The 27,701-nt window shown below is 34.8% G+C and overlaps 1 protein-coding gene across 1 annotated transcript in view; it reads left to right on the top strand.

Annotated features, from left to right (window-relative positions):
• LOC104483131 (adhesion G protein-coupled receptor A3-like) overlaps positions 1-27,701 on the top strand; it is a 279,708-nt gene that overhangs the window by 236,340 nt on the left and 15,667 nt on the right. Inside the window, exons 16-17 of the mRNA XM_086752545.1 lie at positions 633-756; positions 7,965-8,110. Coding sequence (XP_086608671.1) covers positions 633-756; positions 7,965-8,110 — 270 coding nt within the window. The remainder of the gene's footprint in view (positions 1-632; positions 757-7,964; positions 8,111-27,701) is intronic.

Here is a 27,701-nt window from a genome sequence, read left to right as displayed (position 1 = left end):
AGCAGCAGCACTCTGGACAGCTCCACTGGCGGAACCGGCTGTCAGAGCAAGGTTGGGTGAAAGACTTGGTAACGACCGTTGGATAAAAGAAATTCTCTTTAACTTCTAAGTCTCCTTGGGTTTAGAAAACGTGTGTTTTCTTTTATATGAAAGATTTATATAAATGGCATTTTAACTACATACTTCTGTTAAAGACCATTAGCAATTTAAAAGAGTAGAAATGTATTGTACTGTAGAAGCTGCTAAATATTAATTAAGTGAACTTAATGCAATGACTTCTGATCTTCAGCTTCCATTTAATACTTTGGAGATGTCTTGTTAAAGTTATGCATATCTGAAGCCATGCAATAAGCTTTTTGCTTTTATTCTTCTACTTTAAATACTTTATTTGATGGAGGAAATTTTAAGTCACTAGACCCTTCTCAGTACCTTTATTTATAATTTTTACAATTGATTTTACCTTTTTACTATTGACTTCAATGCTGTATAAATCACACTTTGTCCTATAGGTATCAGTATACCTATAGGTATAGTATAGCAATGTGTGTAGGTATTCAAGAATCAGAGAATTTAATTTCATCATATGTAAGCATTTTTTCAAAGTGTAATTTTAAAATGTGATTTTTCAACAGCACAATTCGAATAAGTAGAAAAGGATGGCACATGCTTCTCAACTTTTGTTTCCATACTGCTCTTACGTTTGCTGTTTTTGCTGGTGGAATCAATCGCATTAAATATCCAATTATATGTCAAGCTGTAAGTATCTGCCTCAGTAATTCTTACTACTAAATGAGAACCTGAAACTCTGTATTTTAACACAATATTTATAGTTCTCTTTCCTTTCATATATTGCTCCTGGACCTTAAGTTCTTCAGAATAAGTCATCATTATAAGCATGTCTTTTACAGGCAGCACTGGGAATATTCAGTGTTTGGTTGTCACCTAAGTTTTTGTGAAAGGCTGACCAATGCACTAACTTCTCTGCAGCTCAGATTTCCTTATTAAAAAAAAAAATCCCTGAAAATCATTATATTTCTCTGTTCTACAGGACAGCTGAAAACTAAGTTTCCCAAATATTTCTACTGTCCTTTCTGATCTTTGGATTGATTGTGTGGAACTGAAGTTACTGCTGCTCTTTTTGTAATCTATATACCATTTGCCTGAGGGTGGCCCTGGCTTCACTGGGTGATCTCTAAATATATACTTGGGCAGCTTAATGTTTTTAGTATGGTTATATCTTTTAATTACAACTCAAGCTAAGGAGACAAAGCAGACCAGTACATTTTCAATTTATGGACCCCCATTTGCACTGCTGGACTATTTCACATCTCTTGCTTCATCCTTTCCAGGCGTATAGTGCCATGAGATGCCCAGAGAGGGCATGACCTCAGCTACTCTGAATATAGAAGCTCAGTCTGTAGAGTGTGTAAAGAAAGTAATTTCAGTTATCTTCCATAACACCTGATGAGGGCTTGATGCAATTTGTCTGTCTTAAATATTTCTTCCTCTCAAATTTTGTAGAAGTGCTCCAGATCTCATCAATGTTGTTGGTATTTACCTGTAGTAAAGCACTTCATAAGAGAACTTTCTCCTAGATATTTTGCCTGTCACTAATCTGTTTCTTCTGATTGGCTTGAATGGGTATAAACAGCAAGAGTTGCCAGCCAACAGCAGAATCATTGCAAAACTTGCATAACTAATGTAAGAGTTATCAATCTAATTTTCAGTGAGATGCTTTGGCAACCTTTTGTGCGTACTTGTGCATGACCATCAATAAACAGCACATGTAGATCTGTAAGCCCCTGTAATGTTCTACATGCAAAGTCTGCCCATATACGTTACATGGTATTCATTTAAATGACAGTTGCCCACTAGATTATTCTGAGATAAATATCTCAAAATATCTATTGTACTGTGTCGTAATTAATCTATGAGTTCTTGCAAATTGAAATATCATTTACCATTGTCCTTATCTACAGTTTGCAAGTGAGGGTAGCAGATTAGTTTGTAGGGCAGCCATGGCCTTGTAATTACATGATCACAAATGACCATCTGTTGTTACAATCATTGTCTGGTTATTTGCTTTGCAGATTGCATAGTAACAATGCAGTATTAACAGTGATAATGAAAAATGTATTGAGATAAATGAGTTATTAATAATCTGTTATGAGTAATATATAAACTACAAGGATATCTTCATAAAATGCATTATCAGTGACAGGTGTTTCTTGCTGTGGAGTAGAGCCAGATCCTGAGCTGCTGAGAAACATGCACACTTAGAGAAACTAAGCCTTCTAACCAGTTTCATAAAGTTCTTTATCTGACACCATGCTACATCAATAGACAAGATCTTTGGCAGTTAAAATACAGCAAAGATACAGGACACAGAAGACACACAGAGTCCTCTGGTTCGTGGTAGAAATGGTCTGATGTAATTAGGTAGGGGTAATGGATGCAGCAGTCCAAACAATTTAAGACAAAAGTCCTATAGCTGGTAACTCCGGCAGAACAAATATTCACTCTCAAAACATTGTACCCAACCACAGATCCTTTCTTGCCTACTGACAGCAACATTTTTCAAACTTCTCTGAGTCCTAGTGCCTTTCTCCTCCTCTGATAGCCCTGAGAAGATTACTCTGTGAATTAATATTCAGGATGCCAAAGCTAGAATGTAGATAGATTAGACCTACTAATGGTTTCCTGAGAAGCTCACTTATTTGAACATTTCTCACAGCTTGTGTAAGCGGTGAGGGGGTGCACAGCACTCCTTTTCTCCTTTTAATGGAATATAGCAATTCTTTAAATCACTCAGCCTAATGAAAGGCATGCATATACATATAACTATTGTGGACTTGAGTTTTCCTCAAGTCTAAGTTTTGTCTCTTTCTCCTTTTTTTTTTCTTCAGTTCTGGAAAAAAAAAAAAAAAAAACAACTGATATTAGGGTTTTAAAATATATTTGTGAAAATATTACTGCTTCAAGCAGCACTAAAATATTAGTTATACTCCATGTGTAACGCTATAAGTGTTGCTCTAGTACAGGTATCTTTCCATCTGCTACAATTCAAAACACAGTTTTACCCTGCAGCAATGTAATTTTTACTTTTTGTTTCCCGAGTGCATAGGGGAAGATTCCAAATGCAAGTATTTTCTGTCCCAATAATTCAAATGTAGTGTCAAAGCCAGTGAGCTTCCACCTCTCTTATTGTAATTTTCCTTAAAACTTTCACACAACATCCTTTCCCAAGTGAAATAATGGACTAAGGTAATTTTAGTCCTTCATAATTAACCAGAATGGTTCTAAAAAAACTTCAGTTAGATCACCTCCCTCTAAATGAGATGTCCCAGGCTAATTTTAAGCAATAAGAATTAACACTATGGAAATGGACCCATTTTCTGTGATAGATAGCTGGAAGAACCTTCATATCCCGTTGAAGGCAAAGTAATTACACAAAAAAAAAAAGTGTTTTCAGAGATAGTAAGGTATTTATTTTTATCTGGAATCTAAGATTTCCTTTTAAACTTGCATACCTAGTTCAGAGAGGATTTTTTATAGACATGTGCTATGCAGTCTTTATGATTTATAAAGAAAACTGATGTTAGAGTGCTGGTCTGGAAGAGCTGATTGATGCTTCACAGATTTCCTGTGTGACTGAGTTTATACCTACAAACTGTTTAGATTACCCATTAATCTGATTCCAGGTGCCACTGAGTGCTGGCTGTTGATGTAGAATCTGGAGTCTTGAGTTTATGGCAAAATCTTTCATGCAAGGCAAAGGTTGTGTTAGGAGTGGCAGAAAGGGATTAATCAGAGCCAGCAGACTAGGCAGAAGGGTGCTTGAGCCAGCCAGTGGATGATGTAGTTGGCCCCTTCCATATCGCTGAGTTAGTCTCAGATTACTTTCCTTCAAAGGGCAGAAAGATATTTATTCTTTTCATGTAAGGAATGAGATGGAAGGAGACACAACTGTAGCTGTATCATTCCCCATGTCTGGGAGGCATTGATTCTGTACCCTCAATCTGAAAGATTTCAGTCTCATGGCCCCTACTTTCCAGGAGAGCATGATAGCCATCAGGTTATGGATGCTAGGGGATGAAATCATCAGTTCAACATGTTGAAGCATGAATAATAGGCTTAGGGGCACAAGATTCAAGAGACAGAAAAGTTAGGGAGTGAGACAGAATCATAAGCTTTTATCCTAGTGGCCAGTCACCGAGTGGCATCATCAACTCAATCACATCTCCAAGAACCTCTTATATGGTTTATCAAATAAAAACTTCCATGTAAAGTTTGGCAAAGCTCAGATCTTTCTCCTCACGGATGAGTGTCATATGTGAAGCTGCTTGTGAATTCCTCTCTGTAGGGCAGTAAATCGTCAGCAAGAAAGGTGAAGCCTGTTCCATACTAGCCAGTAGCCTGGAAATTAGAATGCTACCCTTGGAAGTCCGAAATGTGGATTTGCATCTTTTTAAACTACGGAGCTACTAGAGCTATGTGCCACATCTTTGGTAGGAGTTGTAGACACAAATATATTATAGAAAGAGGAGGGAAAATGCAGCTCTTTCTGCTCTAGCTATATTTCTTTTTTTTTAAAGAATGAGTGTAAAATTAATATACTGTGATCAGGTTTGCCAGTTAGGGTGCCTCGAGAGAAAAATGCTATTTAAGAGCTCTTGAGTGGTCTTTGATGAGAAAGGTGCTGCATTGTTCAGCTCTACAGAGACAGGAACAGAACTAGTCATATGCACAAGACAGACTGTGGGTAGCTGGAAACTTACATGATTACAATTTAAAAAAAAAAAATTAATTAAAAACTAGAGGAAAACAAAGAAATTTATGTGCAAGTTAAAGCTGATGAAGAGAGCTTTTTGCACCAAAATGCTTAGCACAAATGTGTATTCTGGTCATTACCATGGTAACTCCATGGTGTGGAACTTAATTTACCTCTAAAGTACTGAAATTTATTGAAGGAGCCCATAGAGGCAGGATCTTCTTACTGTAGAAAAGTGTAATCTTCTATTCAGTAGGCTAGTGCGTATTCCCAAAGAGAAGTGTTCTTAGAGCACAGAAGATGGAAAAAAATTAGTCCAAAGAAACAAGAAAACTCACCATATTAATGCGGTTATTAAATAGCTTTAGGTGCAATGCTGGCTTCAACGCGTATGTCCTGACAAGTTCTTTCTGTGCCATTTGGCTAGTCAGTGGAAACCCTTTGTATGAGTAAGGCTCATTGCTTTAATATATTCAGTCATAATCCTTTGTTCTGTGCAGAAATCTTGACTCTTCTCACACAATTTTGTGTGAAATACAGAAGTTCCACTTACAGTGAAAATATTTTTCAATTAACACCTGGTATTTAATTGGTATCTCTTTATTGGCCTCTCAAGCTTTACAGAGGCACAAATCCAGTAACAAGGTATACACAGGTAAATTCGTACCCTGGACCTTTAGTGCATGAACCTAAGGTTTACATTTGCTAACAGAGTTAAGTGAGAGTTTCCTGAATAAAACTATCTTTGTCCTGTTCCTTCTTCTGCTGAGCCTTGTCTTCTCCTTCCATGTCTTGAGCTGGTATCTCATGTATTTCTAGAATAGGTCCCAGATGTCTTCCTAGCTTAAGAGAGCCAGAAAGAGGTCGTCCCATTGAAGTGGACAAATGAGCATGCAGCCACAGACCTTAAGTGCAACAGTGAGGAAAAAGCATCTCCATGGCATGACTGATATCAGTGTGGAGATACAGAGAAGGAAGAGGCAGAAAGCAAAGCTCCCCACTTTGAAACACTGAATTTTCAGGATGAGGTGTGACAAGCATTTCTTTACTAATTATTATTGGTGGATAAGTAAAAGCAAAAATTCTAGTCCAGAAAGTGTGTTTTGTGATGGGAAGCGAGAAACAAAATCATCACTACACAGAGAAAAGAGTACCCTTTCCTTTGGAATTCAGTGTAACAGCTCAGCACACCCCTCCAAATTCCGCAATTTTGTTGTGTCATGTATGTTTTACCTCCAGGTTGTCACCGTTGTCCTTCAAATCTGTCAGTCATGAGGAGGTCCTGTATCATCAGAATATATGCTCTTTTTCTTTAAGCAAGCAATGCAAAATGATTTTTTTTTTTAAGAGAGAAAGAGACATATTATTAAAGAGTTAGTACAGAAGATGATAACATTTCTGTCTCTTGTCCATGTTTGTTCAACTTATCCATATATCAGAAGGAACTAAGTTGCTGAAATATGAGCACACTGTGAAGAAAAGCAATGTGATTCAGATGTGGCATAGCAATGATGTTTTCAGTTCATCTGCCTCCTTGAAAGTTCAATAACATTATTTTATTGTACTATTTTTAGGAATCTCATTCACTTAAGTGGTTGAACATTTATGTATGCATGGCCATATGTGTTGTAAAAATTTCACATCTAGGTGCCTTGCCACATGGAATTCATCCCTGCTATTCATATTCTTATGAACTCTGGGATACCTGTGTAGAATAATACAGAATATATAGTAGTAGCACTCTGCTGAAATCAGAGAGAGGTTATGATCCAATTCTCTAGAATTTTTCCAGTTCTTTCTCATGGTTCCCACCTCCTTTTTCTCTCCCTTTCTTCCCGCCCTCTTCTCTCTCCTGCTTTACTCCTTTACTCCCCCCCCAGCTCATAGTCATATTCACTGCATCCCTACAGAAATGCTGCAAGCTGCACATGAACTAAGTCCGGACAGCACTAGCCACTGAATTGGCAATATCTGCCAGCTGATGGTACAAAGTTGTCTCATTCTCTTATTTCTGCTTCTTTACCTCAAGCGACAACAACTATGAAGGTTTTCTACTCTCTTGTCTAATGTGTCAGACAAGTCCCCAAGAAAATTACAAAGGGTTTTCTGTTGATGATATTTGCTGCTATCTTCAAGTTTTGTGCTATATTACTAAACATAAACAAAATTAATGGAATTTTTTTTTCTTTACCCATCAATTATTTTGTTTTAAGTTGAGCAAAAATGAACACTGGTTCAAATAAATCATTATAATAGATTTGTGTTAGCTTTATTCAGCAATCCTCTGTATTCCTTAAACATTTATGTGCTTTCCAATTATAGCAATATTTTACTTGTCACTGCAAAATGTCAGGTTATTGCTTCAAAGGTAACCTCATTTTATATAATCGGATGGAGACTTAGCTGATGTAATAAAGCATTGGAGATTGGATAAAATTCCAATTACTGTTTCCATAGTAATGAATAACAATTACTAACATAACAAAGATGTTAGTATTTTAGAGGTGTTTGTACTTTATTTTACTTTCAGTGATAAACATATCAGTTTCTTGGAGACAAAATGTTAATAACACTGTTGAGAGGTTGTATTTCATTTTAAGGGAAGATGCCAAGATCTGTCATTTAATTTTTAAAATTGTATGGCCAAGTTTATAAGTTCCTTAAAATATGTCTGAAAATAATCTGGTTTTAGGCAAATAGCACTGATCCCATTACAACCTTGGCTATATGCAGCTGAGAGGGAACTACAGCAGGATAGTCCTGAAAAATGAAAGGAAATAGTAGCGTAATAGCAAGCAAAAATGCTGACTTCTCATTAATTTTTAAATTGCATTGTCACCATAAGCTAAGAAAGCTTGCAACACAAACTAAGCTTTGCATCACTTTAAATCCAGGTGTAAAAAGCTGTCATTAATCAGGTTCTTAGAAAACAAATGTCTTTACAGTCTTGGTTTCATAACATACCATCTGGTATCTCAGATATTATCTATGATCAATTAAATAACAGATTCCATCTGCTTTTCAAAATTATTTTCTCTGGTTAGAAATAACCAGACAGAGAGAAAAAAAATTATGTACTTATGAATTCAGTTTAAAAAATGTTTCCTTCTTCACTTATGCAGTAAGATTCTTCTAAAACTCTTGTTCTGCTGATTCATTTACTGATATGTTTAACTGTCCACCTTTGTTTTAGGTTGGGATAGTACTACATTATTCTACACTCTCTACTATGCTATGGATTGGAGTAACTGCCAGGAATATTTATAAGCAAGTCACAAAAAAACCTCAGCCATGCCAAAATAGTGACCATCCTTCTTATCCAAAGCAACCGCTACTCAGGTAAGGAATATTAGCAATACTTTTTTTTTTAAGTATTCATAAAACATATAAATTTTAAACAAACTCTCACTTTTCATTCTGTATTCTTTACAGTCTTTTTATAGACTATAAATAGGATCCATGAATAATTGTGTCACTTAGGTGTATATAAAAATCTGGATATTTATTGTATGCCAATAGTTAATTCTACTCAGGAAATGGAAACATGCAGAACTGGTATTGGCTAGGTTCAGATACCTTTATCTGAACAGGAACAATTTGAATGTTCCTGTTGGTTTCTGATGGAGGAAAAAAACCTGGCTTGTTTCCAGGTTAAGCCATTATTTAATCATCAGAAACTATTCTATAATGACTCTCCCTTTACCCTTATCTATTCTGCTGTAAATCTTGCCCACACTTGTATTGATTGCCTAGTAACCTGATAGCAACCTTCCTCATTCCACATCAGAGATCTAATACTATTACAAGAGCGACTGAAAGTCTGTGCTGCCTATCAGCTTTCTAGACAGAGCAGACTAACTAACGGGTCTCTGACAGCATGGCAGATGTAATGCAGTAGGGATTTTAACCAGATACCTATGAGATGCTGATACTTCAAGCCAAAATACTCAGTCTGCATACGAAAAAACAAAACAAAACAAACTTATCACAAACTAAGTTTTCTGACCAAAGGCATGAGAAGATGGATTAATCTTTTTTTTACTTTAGCTATCAGAAAGTTACATATTAGCCAAAGTTAACTACTGTCGCTGTACAGATTTTAGAGGGAGATTGAGACAGAGAGGAACTTCCAGAAAACAATTCCTCCTATCTGTCGGATGTTTGTGTGAGGACAGGATGAATTGTCTTGTGGAGGTGGCTCTCTCGCCGCAGATCATGGAAAATCCTGAATGGTCAATTTAGAATTAAGACCTCCATTTTATAGTGAATAACAGGAAATACGAATTCTTTTTTTGCCTTTGCTGAGAAAAATCTAGATTAGTGTATTCCTTTAAACAGACCTAACTTATTTTATTTTGAACACAAAATGTTTATTAAGCAGTATTTATAAATGGTTGTGTAAGGCTGTCATAACTTGTTAAAAGTCTATAGGATATGAATTGTGTTTTGCTGTCTTACTCTGCTGAGTGAAATATGTATTAACATGATTTGTTTTCTGCTTTTTAAAACATTTTCTTTACCAAAATGAAATTTATTAAAGTTCACATAAAATTTGTATAGTGAAGAGAAGAAGAGCCGTATTGAACATTAGTTTTCTTAGGTGTAAGCAAGAGGACATACTTTCACTGAGAGTGCTTGACTTTGCTAATCCATGATTTACTATACCATTCTTCACAGATGAGAATTTCACTCTTTCAGTTACTAGCTCATTGCAAAATGAATAATTGCCAGTTTTCAAATGCTGCAGTGTGGCTATTAAGGTAGAAAATTGTTACAGGTTACATAGACTCAGCATAGTGTTATGTTCTTCAAATTCAAATCTTATTTCAGTTGGAAAACAAGAGACAATCAGGTTGCAGAAGAGATTACACTAATTAGAATCTGTGTTGCACCAGTCATGTTGAGGTTCTCATGCAGTGAAAATAAATGGTAGATATTTTAAGTTTAGTGATAGAAATTACAAACTTCCTCTTAGCTGTAAGAGAACATGAGTATAATGGTTTAATAGCTAAGTAAAGTGATTCAAAGTTATTTTTCTCACTTAGGGCACCATATGTCCTAGAGACACAGGCACTGAAATGTCTAATATGATTTCATAATGGGTAGTACTAGATTCAAAGTAGTAAGGATCAATTTCATTTCATGTAGAAAATGGGCATAGTATATGGAAAATTATAAATTGCTTTAAGCAAGAAAATGCCAAACTCATAATTAGTAATTGTTGTTCTTTTAGAAGGATAATGATCATTTCTATGGGAATTTTAACTTTCCTGGTTTTAATAATATTAAAACCAGAATTATTCTGTATCATAATATTTCCATAAAATTCATTTAAGATGCTTATATTTCAGTGTATTCATTTATAAGAAATGTTTTAACTAGACAGTGTTCTTGTGTCTGTAAGCTTTATACATATTATGTCTCAGGTACATAAGAGAACATCACAGTTTGTCCCGGTCTGGATTTGGGTGAGCAAGTGTTAATTTTTTCTCCATTTGACAGGAGTAGATAGTTAAACAATACAAAGTTTGTTCAAATGGAGATTGAGTTAAGCTTTTTAATATGTCAGGTCCTTCAGTGCTAGGAAGAATATAATACAGTCTGCAAGACAATTTTAAACAAGGGGTAGTTTGTCAATAATCCCTGTCTGTAGACCTAGTTTGATTTGTGTTCAGGTTTTGCTGAACACAAATATACAAATGTGTTTGGTAAGAACCATACACTTTACTGTTCTCCTTCGGTCTTTTCTGATACTGGGTGTATATGGTAAACTGGGTTTCCAGTTCACATAAGAGTGTTTTTGTATACCTTGTATATGCACTTGGTGTATGAGACATAAGGATATCTTTTGTGAGTCAGTAAGTGGGGACTGCTGCCAAAAATCAATACATAAGAAGCTTGATCCACTCTAAAAAGTAGCTGAAATAGTGAAAATAAATACCAAAATATCTAAAATGAAACCTAACCTGTTAGTAGGGAAAGACGTTTGCTTGTAACAGTTGCTTTCATTTCTCTGTCTGCTATTTGCACGTTCATTTGCAGAAGTAAGACGAATGAGGTGCACTTCCTCCTAGTTTTCCTTAAGCTGTGGCAAGATGCATCCTATTATTTAAAATTGTGGTTCTCTATTTGTTTTCTCTGTTTCTAGATACAGTGATCAAACTTGAAATCTTTTTGCACTATAATTTTACCGAAACTTGTTGTTCATGGCAACATAATAGTGAATATTGTATATGATACACTATATATGTTATACATGATAATTTTTGTTATATATATCACATAATATATATATTATCTGTTAATTATAGAGCTAAAGCTCTCAGGGCCTATCATTTTGATGACTAGAACAAACTGTAACAATTCTGGTATTTTTCACTAAATGTGACTGGATGCTAATGAGGTGGATCAAATTAATGCATCATTGAATTTTGTGTATTGAAATGCTCAACCCTAGCACTTCAACAGATAATGAAATTACTTTGTGTAAAATATACTCTCTGGAATTCTTAATAGAGATAAATAATTCTATCTGTTCATTCTCTGTGGACATTTATTAAACCTGTCAGAGTTTTGGCTTCTGACTCATCTGAAGTCAAATTTTACCAGCAAAGACAAAGGGCAATGCAGTATTCAGCTATTACTTGCAATGTACAGAATTTCTCAAGCTGAGGCACAGGTAGTATTAGTTTTTATACCTGATATGTTTATGCATTTTTCATGTGATGCTGTGTGCACATGCAGATTAGACAGGGCAGAAAATATTTCTGAAAGGTATTCCGTTAAAATCATTCCTTTCCAGATAAGAGAAAAAAATTAGACTACTCTCATTTTTAATAATATAACTACTGAGCACAATTGCACTATAAGCATATATAATAAAAAATAAATAAGGTGCCAACTGTGCCGGAGATTGGTGTTAAGGAGACAGATAATTAAGTTACCTTTTATCTCAGGATTAGATACAAACATGTCTCCTAATTTCCTCCATCCTCTTTTATTCAGTGAGCATCTTGCAAGGTAACTAATATGACAGACTTCAGATTACAGATATCCTATATCTGTCATGAAAAAAAACATCCAATTTGCACAAATAAGGTTGCAGGATCAACTGCAAAATGGGTAACAGGTGATGTCACTGTCTCTGTTGAACTCCATCTTGTTTATTATGTAGTATATCTTGATAAGCTTCTTAAAAGGCTCTTACTAAAGTTACGGGACTTCTAGGAAAAGTACCTCATGCAGTGCCTTAGAAAAAATTGTCTATCTAGCTGTAGCAGCAGTTTAGGAATGGATTATGTGTCTTTCCTTTTCTATTCAAAGTACTAGGCTTAGTACTATGGCTATTAAAAATAAATATAGAGAATTTGGGGAAGATAATAACTCAGGCAAATTAAATCAGTTTTCAGCAGCACACTCAGAGCACCTACAGTGAATACCACTGGCTTCAATTCCATTCTGTTAGTAGTTTTAACTTTAAATAATTTTTAAAGTTAAGAATAATTTTTAGAATGAGAAAGCTGTTTGCATATTTCATATGTTTTGAAATGTCTTAACTGTTTTACAGAAACTCTTGTTTAACTTGCAGACAGAGCAGATCTAGAAATAGTAGATGAGAACTGAAGTGGTTCAGTTGAACTGTAAATGTCTGCTAATGGATGTGCGTGTGTATGTGTGTGTATATCTGCTGTCCTCTATGAGTTCATATATGGGCAAGTATCTGTACATCATCCGTACCCTTACAGAGTTCCGAGTTATGTCTTTGAAGTAACAGCGACAGGGGTCTTCCGTGTGGGCTGTATTTATGGTGTAACAATGACTAACAACCCACAGTCTGATCACGTGCATGTGGAAGACATAACAGTGCTCCACTTGCATCTTCCCCCTTTCCTGTGGATGTGGCAGCAGCTCTTTACAGTCCTTCTCTGGCTCGTTATTTCTCTTAGCTACTCAAACATTAATCACTAGTATCCAACTAAACAGTAGCAAATTATATTTGTGACATTGAATTATTTTACATTCTTTCCCTGGAAAAAGGAGAAGCCATGCTAAACTTTCACATCCAGGAAAACCCTCTCCTTCGGTTTGTGTAGACAAATCCTGTGATAAGCCTTTTGCCTCAAAGCGAGGAGATTTTACAGACTTACATGATACCACAGGAGTCATGGCATTTGCTTAGTGCTTTGCTCACATTGTTAACCCTGCTTGTTTCAGGATGAACATTTAGATCTAAATTCTGACAAGGTGGAAACCAAGTCATGGGCACAAATGGATCTACTGCTATGTACTGCTGCATTTCCCTAACTGCAGGTCCCAAGAGAGCCCGGCTGGAAGTCTTGTGACTTCCATCAAAAATTGATGAAGTGGCAATTTTTACTGAATAAGTTACCAATAAAGCAGGCTATTTCCCAAATTTGAGTTGCACACAACAATATTAATGATGTCATTGAAGACTGGCATGTGATGTTTTTGCACCATAATGGAGGTATTAAAAATACTCCAGTAATAAAGACTAAAGACTTCTTGTATTTAGTTTTTTAAAGAATTATGTCCTTTACAAGAGAAAAACCCTAGAATAAAAAGAATTAATAGTTTCTAATATTCCTGAGGTTGAAAGGGTCTTCAGAAAATGATCTTTGTTACTCTCAGGGTCTAGAAAATTTCACCTATCAGTGATTACAAGTTGCCTATAATTTATTGCAGCATAATAGCAATGTAATGGGAGATCAAAATTTGACCAAGATAAATTCTCTATTAAACATCAAGTTTGCCAAATATGTCATGTCATTTTCTTGGCCATGTTCTTTTCTGGATCTTAAGCGTGAATCATATGAAGCAACTTAATTTACATTCTGACAGACACAGGCATTACTTGTCCCCTTGACACCAGCAGCTCTGAAATGCAGTTAAGTTCTAGTGCATTTTTCATTAGCACTGGCTCTCATGAATTCATGTCTTGTATCAAATAATGATTGAGAGAGGGAGAGAGAAAGAGGCCAGATGAAAGCATCAATTACAGTCCATTGTTTTCTTCTTTATGGTATGCCCTTAAATATTAATTTCTCTAATCTTCATCCATGGAAGCCCATTTTTCCTTCCCACAGCGAACATACTAAACCTCCTCTATAAAGTTTACATTTAGGCCTGATTATCCCATGAGATTATCTGCCTTTTCATTAACTACTCTCTATAGTTTGCATGTGTTGAAATAAATGGGAAATGCCAGCGGGCAGAATTCTCAGAAGCCTTGAAGAGATCTCCATAGTTCAGTTTTTACCATTAGAATAGACACAGTTCTGTCACTGGAGAGTAAGTGAAAGTGGTGTCTCCCTCTGAGTAAGGTTTTCACCAGCTGGTTGAACCATGGTACAGTAAGTCAACAGTCTCACTGAAAGTTGACTATAATTTAAATACTCAATTGCATCCTTTGCTTAGAGAATAGAATATTTTGATGTGGGCAGAGTCAATCATCAGGAAGTTTAATGTCTCTGATATTATCACCAATGTTTCTTATTTTAGTTACTGGAAGTTAAGATTAGAAAATTGTCTTTTCCAATGTATATTTTTAGATCATTTTCAAATTGTGCTGTAATTAGGTTGGTTCATTATTGAACAATGGAAGTTTTTGCAATCCTAATATATTCACAAGGCCACTTATAGCCCAAATACCGTAAGTTTCTAAAAAGAACAGTGTGTAACAGCTGCTTTCATACATATTATCCACAAATCACTGTTCCCATGTTTCTTCTTTCAATATTTGTTGTATATTCCAGGAAGGAGAAAGGCCATAGTGCTGAAATACCATTTTAAAATTTTTTTCATTTGATAAAAGTTTAACATAAGAGAAGCCATGTTTTCCTTCCAGCTATTGTTTTAGTTTTATTCACCAAAATAAGGCTTATATTGAACATCAAAATAAGCTAGTATATTATTATATTGCATATTAAAATAATCTAAGGATAAGAACCATTTCAGAATTTTAGTATGGTTTCATTATAGAGCTAATCTTTTGAACAATGCTGTGTTTTGAAGACAATTTTAATAACTCTGACATTCAAAGATGACACAGGTAATGACACAACAGTACCACCAGAAATGCTGATCTTTAGTCAGATTGTACGTGTCTTATGACCCCACCAATTTAGGCAAGTTCTCAAAAAAAAAAAGAAAAAAAAAATCAAAAAAAAACCCAAACAAAAAAAAAAATTATAATGTTGAGACCTCATCTAAAATGACCAGAACGATTCTGCCACCCGAGGTATAAAAGCTGTTGATACTACAAGCTATTTGATCAGATGGAATCATGGATTACAGCCAGAGCCATTTTATTGCTAGCTAGCAATGTAACTGAAAGATCTGCAGTGGGAAAGGATATAAAATGGTGACAAGGGAAACATTTTCATGAATTCTTCTTATTCAATTTCAGCCTGAACCTAAATGCATTTCCATCATATGGGGAAAAATTATCTTAGGACAAGGAAAATGTTTAATTCAGCTTTGAATTAATTGTTCCACACACGAACACTTTCAGTAAAATCAAAATATTAAAATATTAAGGAGATTCACAGTAGCGATATATTATCAGCGAGAACTCTGAGAAAGCTGTTGCACTTTGCATAGGCCATGTAAATACTCACTGCAGAAAGCACTGGATTGCCAGTGCATGATGTCATAGTGTGGAGTTATTTTCCTGCCTACTCTGAATCAAGCAAGAGAAGTGATTAGAACTTTGCTTCTCTACCTTTAAGGTGAATGACTGAATTATTGTATTAAGACCAAAATGGTAACAGAGACACCTGCTTTACTTTTAGTTTCACTTCATCTGGCTTGTGAAACAAGCCTTAAACTGGAAGTATTTCAAATGTTTGTTCTCATTTTCTACTTGGGAAAATTATTCTTCAAATCTGACCTGAATGCACTATCAAATGCTTTAAGTGAATGATGCCTGGAACAGAGGTTCCTCTTTGATTTGATCTTATTTCAAAAGTATGTTACAATCAAAGTAGAAAAAGGATTTTTTTACTGTCATAACTTCATTAACTAAGGTACAGGCAAGATACACACAATATTGACACTTTCCAGAGCAGAAATCCAATAATACCAAATCTTTAAGAGATGTTGAGGTAGAAGGTGAAGTTTTATCTTCTTTGTTTAAAGAATATTGTCTGAGCTGCTTAGTATAGACGAGAAGAAATGGTTTACAGTTATTGTAAAGGAAAAGTATGTCAACTTATTACTTGTAAACAAGCTATTAAACAGCAGAGCAAGTCACGTATCAAGACTTTCAACTGAAACTCTCCCCAGTTGTAAAGCTATTGACAAAAAAGAAAATTACAGCATCTGAGTGATATCTGGTCATTTAATGACATTTAATGAGGGAATTATGGTCTTGGGAATTAGAAATTGTTAACAACATGAGTTATGGCATTTGCAAGCTTGCAAAGTTGTGAGCTTCAGGGAGACTTTATAATGATTCCTATGATATTTTCCGATTTGAAAGGCTGTAACTGCAACGTGCTGATCTGCAGAACTTTATTAGGCTGAATTTTCAACTGCTTTTATCATGAGTTCACATCTAGGTATTTCCTGGAAATTCAGAATTCTTGTCACACTATTCCTTGCATCAACACTTTCTAGCATTCGAGCTAGTCATACACATAATTATAGAGGATAAGTTGGAGGGTAGGGTAAGCTTGATAAAAAGCTCCATGCTTTGATACGCTGCTCCAGGCAAAATGTAAAACGCTGATTGGAAATTTTGCAAGTTCTAAAAATCCTTGAAGATAATATATTCAAACTCCAATGGGGGCTTTGTAGAAAACTTTATCAGATTTGAAAGAGCTAAATATTTTCTCAGATGATTCTCTGGTGTCACATAGATTAAACTTGATTATGCAAAAAGCTGTAAAGAGAAATGCATAAGATAATTTCAGATGTGTCTATTGCCATAGTCTGGACAAAGAACAAAGCATGAAATAATATTCACCACAGTTACAGGAAAGGCTACCTGACTTTTAATTGTGGATGATGATACTCATTTATTATTAAGAAAATTTAAAAATGAATCATTTGCTTTATTTAAATAAAGCCAAAGTCACATTAGCTACAAATTCTTTCTTATGAAAATTGTTATGTGAGAAAGACAGAACTTAAAGCTTGTTACAGGACACCTCTCTTTTAACTGAGTGTCTGTATACATCCAGCTTAACTGTAATGAAAACAGCAGTGTTGCAAGAAAACGTAAGACATGAAGTATTGTGAAGTATGTTGTGCAGACTGATGAACTGAAACTAGAACACTGCAGGCAATCAACTAGTATAACATAGAATTATTCAATAGTCTATAATAACTGCAGCACAGTACAACAACTACACATTTAAATAAGAGCATGGCATAGGTCTTACTAGGTTATTGCATTTGCCAATACATTGCCACTATTCCATAAAGTAATTTTGTCTTAAAGATATGATTAGATTACAAGAGCAAATTATAACAATAAAAAGTATGTGGGTTATCTTAAAATAAACTAGCAATAAAATGAAAATGTCTTTTTATGCACATATAAATATTTTTAGCCATGATAGTTTTAAATGCATTATTTTACCATTTCAGTATATTTTTCTTAATGAATGGAAAAGTTCAAGGAAATAAAAATATATTCTTTGGACATCAAGACTGGTGAAATCTACAGATGCACATATTAAATTAAATATGCTGCATCATATTCAACTGTAACTGTTGTAAATTCAACTTTGGACCTGACTCATTCCATGTATACTTCCTGCCAAATATGTGTGACAATCTCTAGTTTATGCCTGTTTGGAAGGAGGGCTTAAAAGTCTTGGTAAATTCACTCAGTTTTGAGTTGGGAGACCATGGAACAATACATGTACTTCCATTGATCTCCCTGACCTTGTACATTCTGAATAGTTGAAGCCCGTTACTGGAAATGTAGATGATGCTTTTCAGCTTAGTCTTCATTAAAAACTGCAAATGAGAAGACATTAAAGAGAAAATCACACTTACAATTTTAAAGTAAGAATGTTTAAAGTTAGTATCCTCCTGGGGTATGACTGAGTAATTTTTTATTTGATTTTCAAAATCCTGTAAAAGTAGACCAGTTTAGAACTTCGAGCAAGCTTTGGACCAATTTTAGTTGTCTTTCAACTGCTAAGACTGTAAGTAGTGAAGTAGTGTTCAGGAGTAAGGTGTATAAGTTGTAGAGTGAAAAGCAGCTCATTGTTCAAAGCTATATCTCAGAGTTTTGCCTTTTGCTTTCATCATCACTTTTGCTTTTAACAGAAACAGAAAAAATGAATCGCAGCAGCTAGTTTAATGCAGAGTGGTAAATTAAAGTTCTCCTTCGTAACTTTTATAATTTTAGTATTCTGAGTGCAGAATAAGGTACATTCTAAGAATCACTTCCAGAGTAGATAGAGCCCTCATACATTAGATTAAAAGTCAGCTATTGACTGTTGGGGTTAGAGTAATATTTTCTGGATCAATTACTTCAAAATTATCTACTGTGGAGTTCCTTACAATGGTCCATGAATGATAGTAGAGGAAAGGAGGGTCTTATCTGTAGAACAAGTCTTAAACATACATAGTATTTTCTACTGTTTCTACTGAATGCTTCAAACTTTATATTTTTCCATAGAAAAATTACACTTCCAGTATAGCCAAGGTATTCAGAATTTGCATTCTTAATTTCCTGACTATTAATCTTCTGATTTTTCAAACTTTGTCTTGGACCGTTATAAAGTGCTATGAGTATATGTTGTGTTTTACAGAGACAGTTGAACAATTGTCTGTGCAGAACAGCATACGTTGTAAATGAGAGAAACTCAGTAAAATGATTCAAAGTATAGAAACTGGAAAGTAGAGGAGTTCAAGAGGTACATCAGGAGATTAAATTTTGACTCAGAATAAGATAGGGAATCAGTGTGAAAATAACAAAGAAAATGTCCAAAAAAAAAGCTTTAAAGAAAACTAAGCCAATGATGGGTCTTGAAACAAAGTGCTGACCAACATACAGACCTTGGGAGAACTGTAGAAAGTCTCAAGGAAATCATTCAGACTCTAATACAGGAAAGGAGAAGTCATAAGGACATCAGAGATGGTGATAATATTAATAAAGGCAATGGAAAGGGGAAGAATGCTAGCCTGTGGCAAGGTAAGAGATAAGCAAACTCAAGTTAGGTAAAAAAATCTATCACGTATTTTAAACATCCATATCTATCCTTATCTATCTACTGGAATTTCTGTTCAAACCCTATTCCTGATCTTTCTTAATGGGATAGTAAATCTCCTCCCTATTGATGAGAACCCTTGAGAGGTTCTGCAGTTGAATGGGTGGGAAAAGAAAAAGATATCTGTGCAGTAATCATGATTATTTCATATTCTGTTTTGAGCTTGACTTTCTGGACTTGCATGATTTTGTTTGAAACCGTCATCCTAAACTTTTTAAAGAAAGCTTCTAACTCCTTATTCACAATGACTGCTGTAAACATGAATAAAGAAGGAATACATGAACTCAAAGTTATAGACTCTCAGTGCTAGTTATGAGTGTTAATAACAACATTGATAAGAGGTTTAAAATGTATTAATAACAAAATTCTCTGAAATTATTGAAGACAGGACAATAAACAATAAGCTTAAGTTGCAGTAAGGGGTAAACAAGTTGATATTAGAAAAAGATTTTAAACTATGAGAATAGTTGACCATTAAAACAGATTATCTGAGAGGCTGTGGAAACTCTGTCATAAGCAATTTGTTAACATAGATTAGATATTTCCATGACAGATGTTTAATGTGACTCTGCCTAAGAGCTTTTGAGTGGACTAGATGACCTCTTGCTATTCATTCTCACCCTACAATTAAGTTATTCTTAAAACAAGCATTTTTCCTAACAGTATTCTCATTTTTCAAACCTTTATTTGCCACTGAATTCCTACAGCCTTGTTGGTCTCGTAAGAACTCTTTGTGTTTTATTATGCAAGCAAATTCTGACAGAAGAGACTTTGAAACTAATGTGTTCCAAATATGCCTTCAGTGTTTGGAAATGTTATGAGTCTTGTAGAAACTGGCTGCTGATCCTGCTGGTATTTTTATTCAGGTACCACGTTACTATTTAAAACATAACAAAAAAATTAGGCCAGCTTCTGCTCTGAAATGTCCATACCCACAATACATTCACAGTGCATCAGTGGGAGTTACACACATATGATCCCAGGAAGTTGTTTGTTTTTTTTTTTTTTTCATAGATGGAAATTACTGCTTATTACTACTTAGAAATAAAATTAGGTAAATTCTGGGGAATTTTAATGACACAAATTAAAATAATGTAAGTATATAATATCTAATATACCTTAGCAAAATAGAGTGTCAGATTAAACTTTATGCCTATGTTGATTGAGTACTCACTCAGATAAAGGAGTGATGCCATTATTATTGGCTCACACTAGGTAGTCAGGGAATCATTCAAGATTCTAACAGTTTATCTGCAAGTGAATATTGGCGTAGGTTTTCTGTGAAAGAAAGCCTAAGCCAACAAGATACTTGACTTATTTATCTGTTGATTATGAGAGATATCTAGTTAATCTATTGATTAGGAGGTAGGAGAACTAGGATTACTGAAGATCATTTGTATTTGCTTCTCAGTATTTATGAGTAATGTCAAGAAATTGGAAATTTCAGAGATTTACCTTCAAATATTTTATATTATTTTTGTGGAAAACAGATGAAATATTAGAAGTAGTTCCCTGTTCCAACATGCCTTAACTGGTTGCTGTGCCTATTACAAGTAGTCATATCAGTAGACAGCGGTAATTCACCAAGAACCTTATCCACAAGTTTATGCCTATAAACCTCTGAGCAGACAACAATTTATTCAGATATAATTACAGCTTTAATTTTTCTCCCAGTCTTTTACTTTTGCAATCAGTTGTTTTATATATTGATTATGGAGGATCCCTGAATTTGTGATATTTGTTAATTATATGAGTAATGAGTGGTCAGTCATAGGATCTCACTGCTTCTTCATATTAGATGAGTTTACAAACAACTACAGGAAAAAAATACCTATACAGGCAGAGATCATTTCCAATAAATATTTATGAATACCACTTTGGAATTTGATATCTGGGGTTACTGATGTCAGTAAAACTCATGAGTCTCAAGTAGAAAAGGAATAGTTACCCCATGCTGGTTATAATTGATATGTATGGACTATTAAGGTGGTATATCATAGTCTTGTTGTCGTCCCATACAAGAATGATGTTAAACTTGTCTGCTCATATAGAGTCTTAGTCTTCCATGAGTGATATTGAAGAAGCAATCAATTAGCTGTATTCCCTCTTCATGCATTTAAGATAGTGTTTTCCACCTAGAGAGAAGACTTTACTTCTTTCTGAGGTTCTGGCATTGCCAAATCCAATAACAACTATCATACCTAGGCAGCCTTTTGACCTGGAAAGTTGAGCAATGAGATACTTTTACAGTTTTGTAAAGATGGCAATGACTGCTGTTCATTCCTTTTCAGATCTCCATTTTCCACATTACTAATGCAGTAACATTCTGGAAATGACATGTCATTTCTGGCTTTTAATTAATATTTCTCAATTATTATTTTTTTAATAAAGATATCTCTCCTCTATCTCTGCTTGTCCTTTTCTTTCAAAGTTTCATGATCACTTCTGGCTGAGTGCACCAAGAAACCCTGTGATTTTTTTAGAAACTTACCCTTTGACCTTTTTATATATGATGGAAAAGCTTTGTTTTTGCTTCTGGTTAAAATCTGCTATAAGGATCACCAAAAATAGATTCTGTGTATGTCAGTTTTTAAACAACAGGGAAAAGCAAATGTTCATGCCATCATTGTATATATAATATTTCCCATAGCTCAACTTAGTAAGACTAAAACCGACAACAGCAAAAAACCTCAACAATAAAGCTAAAAACCGGGGTTGACACTCATGAACTCATGCAATTGTACCTTTATTTCTTACTTTTCAATAGAGTGAATTAAGGTCAAAATGTCAACCTGAATTTTTACCAATAAATCTAAATTTCTATATTTTTGTGAAGTGAGGTCATTAATTTAATACAGTTTGTCTATGATTTAATAGCAGGCTAATCCATAATCATTGTTTTATGTATAGCATTAAAAGGAAATGCATTTTGCTGCCTCTGAATTAGTAGATTGAATTACATCCTATGGAACATGAGGGAGAAAGTGTTCCAGAAAGAAGCCAAAAGTCAAAAACCATGAGGAAAAGTCATTTCCATCATGCTTTAATGCTTCACTGCTGCTTGTTTCATTTAATAGCATCTACTTGGTAAGATTTTAAGTTCTTGGCTACCTGGATATCTGTCAACATGATAAATGGGAAGTTGTAGATGTGGGTAACATTGCATAAATCCTAATACAATATTTTCTCCATGAAAACAAACATGGAAAAGTAAGCTTTTTCCTTTTTGCAAATGGTAAGAATGAAATTTCATTAAGATTCTTTAGAGGGTAGATTAGTTTCTGCAAAAGAATAATGCAATTGTGTAGTACAAAATCATGCAAGTCTGCATCTCACTCATGTGGAACTTACCAAAATCAGTGGGAACACTTGCGTAAGTAGTGGATGCATAACTTATCTGATACAATAATAGATTTTATACACAGCATAAATTTTTCTTTTGTAACTGTTCTTGGCTACAATCACAGCTGTAGGCATTGTTGATGGGATGTGAAGTGGGGTCTTTTTCTGACCTCAATCCTGTCCTATCTCAGGTACATTTTAATAATGCACCATACTCTTCTGAAGAACTCTGGCTTTAGGCACATAGCCTTCTAATTATAGGAATTTTCAAGCTATGCTCACTCACCTGTGAATCAGCCTACTCTGAGTAGTTCATATGTTTCAGTTTAGAGAGTAATGTAAACTAGAAGAGCAGTAGGTCTACAGAGCTCTTCTCTCAGCATTGCCAGGTGCTATAGATGGACTCTCACAAGACTGAAAAGATAACAAAGAATAATAAGTTTATTAAAGAATCACAATAGGTTTGGAAGAAATATTTGTAAGTCATCCAGTTTAACTCTGCACTCAAAGCAGATCCAACTTGAAAGTTAGCTCAGGGCCTCATCCAGTCAAGTTTTGAAAATCTCCGAAGACCTTTTTTCTTCCTCCCATCCTAATTCTTTTTCATTTTAGCTTTCATCTTGAATGGACCAGAAATATGAAATGTAAGGTCTATAACCTAGTCTGAAATAAAGCACAAAACATCACTGTTATTCCCATGAAAAAACCCTCATGAGTTTAACAGAACATCATTAAAATTCGTAGGTATATAATGTGAAGTTAAAATTCATAGCTACATAAAGTAAAATATATAAATATCATGTTTATGGACACAAGTAATTCTCATCAAATTGCACATGGTCTGTCTAAACTATTGATGAGAGAATGTAAGGGATGCCAAAAGAAACTTGTCGTGTAGTGGCCACCTCATTCTGCCGCAGTCCATGAGGACTTTGATTCTAATTCTCTAGTCCTGACTCTTTCAGCCTTTCCAGAAGTTTAACAAATTTCTAAAAAACTGCAGAAATAAGAATAAAATAGAGTTGTGATGGAAGTGATTTTCCATCCCTGCAAAGTGAAAGTATCTATACCTCATAAGGAAATTAGTGCAATCTGTGCTAATACTGGAACACTGAATACCCCGTGCTCACAGCACTCAGGTGTGATGGCTGACCCTTAATCGTCTAATTCAAGGAGAGAGAATCTGTCTTCCTCATCACAGAAGAGAGTCCAGGCACCTGATTATTGAGTATTCACAGATGGTTTTCTCTCACTATCACTTAAAGTAGCTGGTTCACTTGGTATAATAGTTCACTGTACCAAAGTAAACTTTAAATTGTTTCCTGCCTCAGGGCATGTTGTTATGAATCGTAGTTTTTTGCTCACCTTGGTCAGTGTACACTGACCAGTCAATGTGTGTAGCATTAAGAAGGTAGAGAGAGCTTTGTTATGCTCTAACAAAAATGTGATGTACTCAATTATGTGAAGGCAGTTGTTATTGTTCTAGAAAAACATCCAAATTCATTCATCATTGTTACATGGGTTTAAAATTGCTTGGTCCAGCTATTTCTTAAGCCATGAAGAAAAGGAAATGCAACTTGAAAATAGCAAAACTGTGGAATATACTGCAATGTTGAAATACATAAAAATGAAGTTGTCATTACTAAAGATTCCTAAGTGAAAAATGACAGGAAGTAATAAAATGTTCTTTTAAATATATTGGAGTACTATCTAATTACCAAGTCAAGGAAAATAGTTATTCACAATTAATCAAATTAATAGGGTTTAGATTTCTAATGTTTTCTTTCTGTATGAGTCCATTGAGGTGTATGTAGTGGTTGTATATACTGTATATATGTGTTCCAAATGTGCCCAGCTGTCAAGCAGAATTATCATTCATGGGAGAGGCCAACATTTTTGACGTCTTCTTATTCTGAAAAGGAAATGAAAGTCAATATTTAGAAGTGATTAGGTAATAGCTATTCAGAAGAATTTCCAGTTGAAAAAAAATTGAAATGTTTCATCTTGATAGTTTGGTTTTTTTTACCTTACCTATATTTTGCAGCCTCCCATTTTATATTTCTAGTGCATAAATTTTCAGTAACTCTGGTCTTTGTAGAGTGCAAGTTAATTCTTGAGGCAGGCACTCTATTCTGTTCTGCTGCTCTGTATAAATATGAAGATATTTTTTCTCAGCATGTATTTGTGAACAAAGACAATATAAGGGTAGAAATAGGAAAAAATAAAGAGGCCCGTGTTTAATGTATACAAACATCTTACACATAATACTTCTTTTTAGGTTTTTTATTGTGCAGTCTTGATAAATAAAGCAAAAATGTAATGACTTCAGAATCGATATGTCAAGTCATCTAGGGTGTATCTTAGGGTGTTAACATCTGTGCCTTGCACTGACTTCACCTGAAAGTGTTTTTGTATGGTTTTCTTTATGATTGAAAGCAGTACTCTGAATGAAAATCTTGTCTTTGATGTTTGAGGTATTAATTTTTCTTAACTTCCAGGGATGCCACCCCCCCTCCCCTTAACCTGTGGCAAATCCTAAAACTGTTCAATTTATTAAAAAAAAAAAAAAAACTATTCAAAATATTTTAAAATGGGAACCAAAACCAAGCACCAAGCACAGAGTCCCTTCCTTTCCTGTGCACCAAATATGGACTTCAGAGGAATTCAAAACCTGCTTGTATTCTTTTCTCATCAGAAACAGTTCCTTTCAGGAAACTGTTTCATCTTTCCTCTAAAAATGTGGGTTTAATTTGTTGATGACAAAAGCTTGGTAGCTGGAAAGATTCAACAGTAAGTGTTTTGTGGTTTCCATGGATCTGCGTAAATGGTTTTCAATTTTAAATGGCCCTCTGGGTTTGTGACTGAATACTTCTTGTAGACCAAGAAGATTTAATAATCAAAATGATATTATTTTTATTTAGTGTGTGGTTTCTTCATGTCTTAAACAAGACTGTTTGTTCTCTCACTTTGCCTTAGGATACATCTTGCCCTAGCTGTGTGATTAGATTTTAGATACATGCAGTTGAAAAGAAACCAAATTACCTAAATAGATGGAAGGTAGAAGTAAATTGTGATTAGCACATATTGTACAACTAGACATGTAGAAGCCTGAAACACTAATTCTGTTTAATTTTGGTGATGTAGCACCTAATCCTTTACAATATTTTAAAGGCGGAGTGTTTATTACTTTATTGGTAAAATACTCTGAAACAGTAAGAATGCTTTAATACTTCGAAGTTTTAATATTGAAAAGCCAATAGAGCTACCTCTATATATTATCTATACACAGACAGTATAAACATATCTTGAGTATCGTGGATGGGTATCATTTAAGAATATGCATAAGATATGCTGAACAAATCTAGGGAAAGATGAAATTTACCATTGTTCTGTAAACTTCATAATAAAGTACTTTATAAGGACATATGAGTATATTAAATATGAATCTATTAAATATTAAAATATGTATGTTACATGGTGGCCAGATTATGTGTAGTTTTAAAGTATTTCTGAGAGTACTCTGTATAACAGTAGCCACCCAATCACTGTTATGTGACAGAAACCAGCTGATGCATTCAGCAGTTTTACATACAATTATGGGTGAAGCTGTAATTTTAATTTTTATTGAAGAAAGGCAATTTTTTTTTTTGCAGAAATGGCAGATTTCATAGGGCAACATTAAATTTCCTAAACACATTATTTTAATAGCCTGTATCAATCAAATCAGCTTTATAAGATGCTTGAAGTGTTTCAGGGCCAGCAGAAGAGATAAAAATGCTTTTTAGCTTGTCGGAACTATGCTTTCTTGTTACTGTTTTCTCTCTGTGAGTAGTAACACCAACATTCATCATTTAAGAATCAGTAAATTAAAGTTAAAATTGTAGTATTAGTGTAAAAAAAATAACATTTTTTGAAAACAATGAATTTAAGATTCCTGTTTGTCTGCTAGTTTTTGAACCATTGAAGTTCACATTTTTCACATTTTGCCTATAATTATCTGTAATGGAAAAATGAAATACCTTCTTATTTATATTATGATGTCTTTAAAGACACAGTTTGTTTAAATATGTGACTGTTGTTGGGACTTTCCTTGTCTAATAACTGGCTAGTCAACCTGAGATGGATAGAGATCATTGAGCTCCTGTAAATTTCACATGACTGCATGGGTAGGTGAATGACAAAGATAAATATCTCAAAATAAGGCTGAAATGAGAGAGAGAGAGATGGGAAAAATCTCAAGAGGACCTTGTACCTCTTTAGACACCAAAGACAATCATAAGGCAAAATCTGGGGGAATCATAGAATCATAGAATGGTTTGAGTTGGAAGGAACCTTAAAGATTATCTAGTTCCAGTCTCCATGCCATGGGCAGGGACGACTTCCACTAGGCCAGGTCACTCAAAGCCCCATCCAACCTGCCCTTGAACACTTCCAGGGATGGGGCATGCACAACTTCTCTGGGCAACCTGTCCCAGTGCCTCACCACCCTCATAGTGAATAATTTCTTCCTTATATCTAATCTAAATCTGCCCTCTTCCAGTTTAAAACCATTACTCCTTGTCATGCCCTTGTCAAAAGTCCCTCCCTAGTTTTCTTGTAGGCCCCCTTTAGGTACTGGAAGGCCACTATAAGGTCTCCCCACGGCCTTCTCTTCTCCAGGCTGAAAAACCCCAACTCTCTCAGCCTCTCTTCATCAGAGAGGTGCTCCAGCCCTCTGATCCTCTTTGTTGCCCTCCTCTGGACTCACTCCAACAGGTCCATGTCCTCCTTATGCTGGGGGCTCCAGATTTCAATTGTTTCTGTGCCCACATAAAAGTTCAGTAGAGAAAGCTGAGATTCTTTATCACCCGCTCTCTGGAACCAGGGGCTTAATATTGCAAAAAAAAAATGCAAATTAACAATGTATTTTTTGGTGGAAATTCACATCTCTAAAGTATTTCTTTTATTCATCTCTTTATTCTAAACAATTTCAGCTCCCTCTCGCTCTGTGGGCAAAGATCTTGCCCTTCAAATGAAATCATTGATTTATATAAGTGAAAAAGGAAAAGAAGACATGAATTTAGGAGAAGAGAATTAACATGTCCTCCCTAGAGATATTTTCCAAGAGTTCCTGTATTCTCTTTTCATTGTCTGTTTGCACACGTCTGTCTTGAATGCTCAACTGAGCAAATCTAAGAACAAGCCACCTGGGTCTACCAGTAAAGCCCTTATCTTCATTATATCGATTGCTTGGTCCTTAATATCTTCTGAATCATTCTGTGTGTGTACAGTGAAATAACCTAACAGAAAATAAAGCTAAAAGTATTATTCTCTAGAGAATGGACAGTTTCACATACTAC

This window comes from Chlamydotis macqueenii, chromosome 7, assembly GCF_036417535.1.
Source record: "Chlamydotis macqueenii isolate bChlMac1 chromosome 7, bChlMac1.mat, whole genome shotgun sequence".
Classification (NCBI taxonomy): Eukaryota; Metazoa; Chordata; class Aves; order Otidiformes; family Otididae; genus Chlamydotis; species Chlamydotis macqueenii.
The sequence above is the reverse complement of the archived record's forward strand: the minus strand, read 5'-3'. Positions and strand labels throughout refer to the sequence as shown.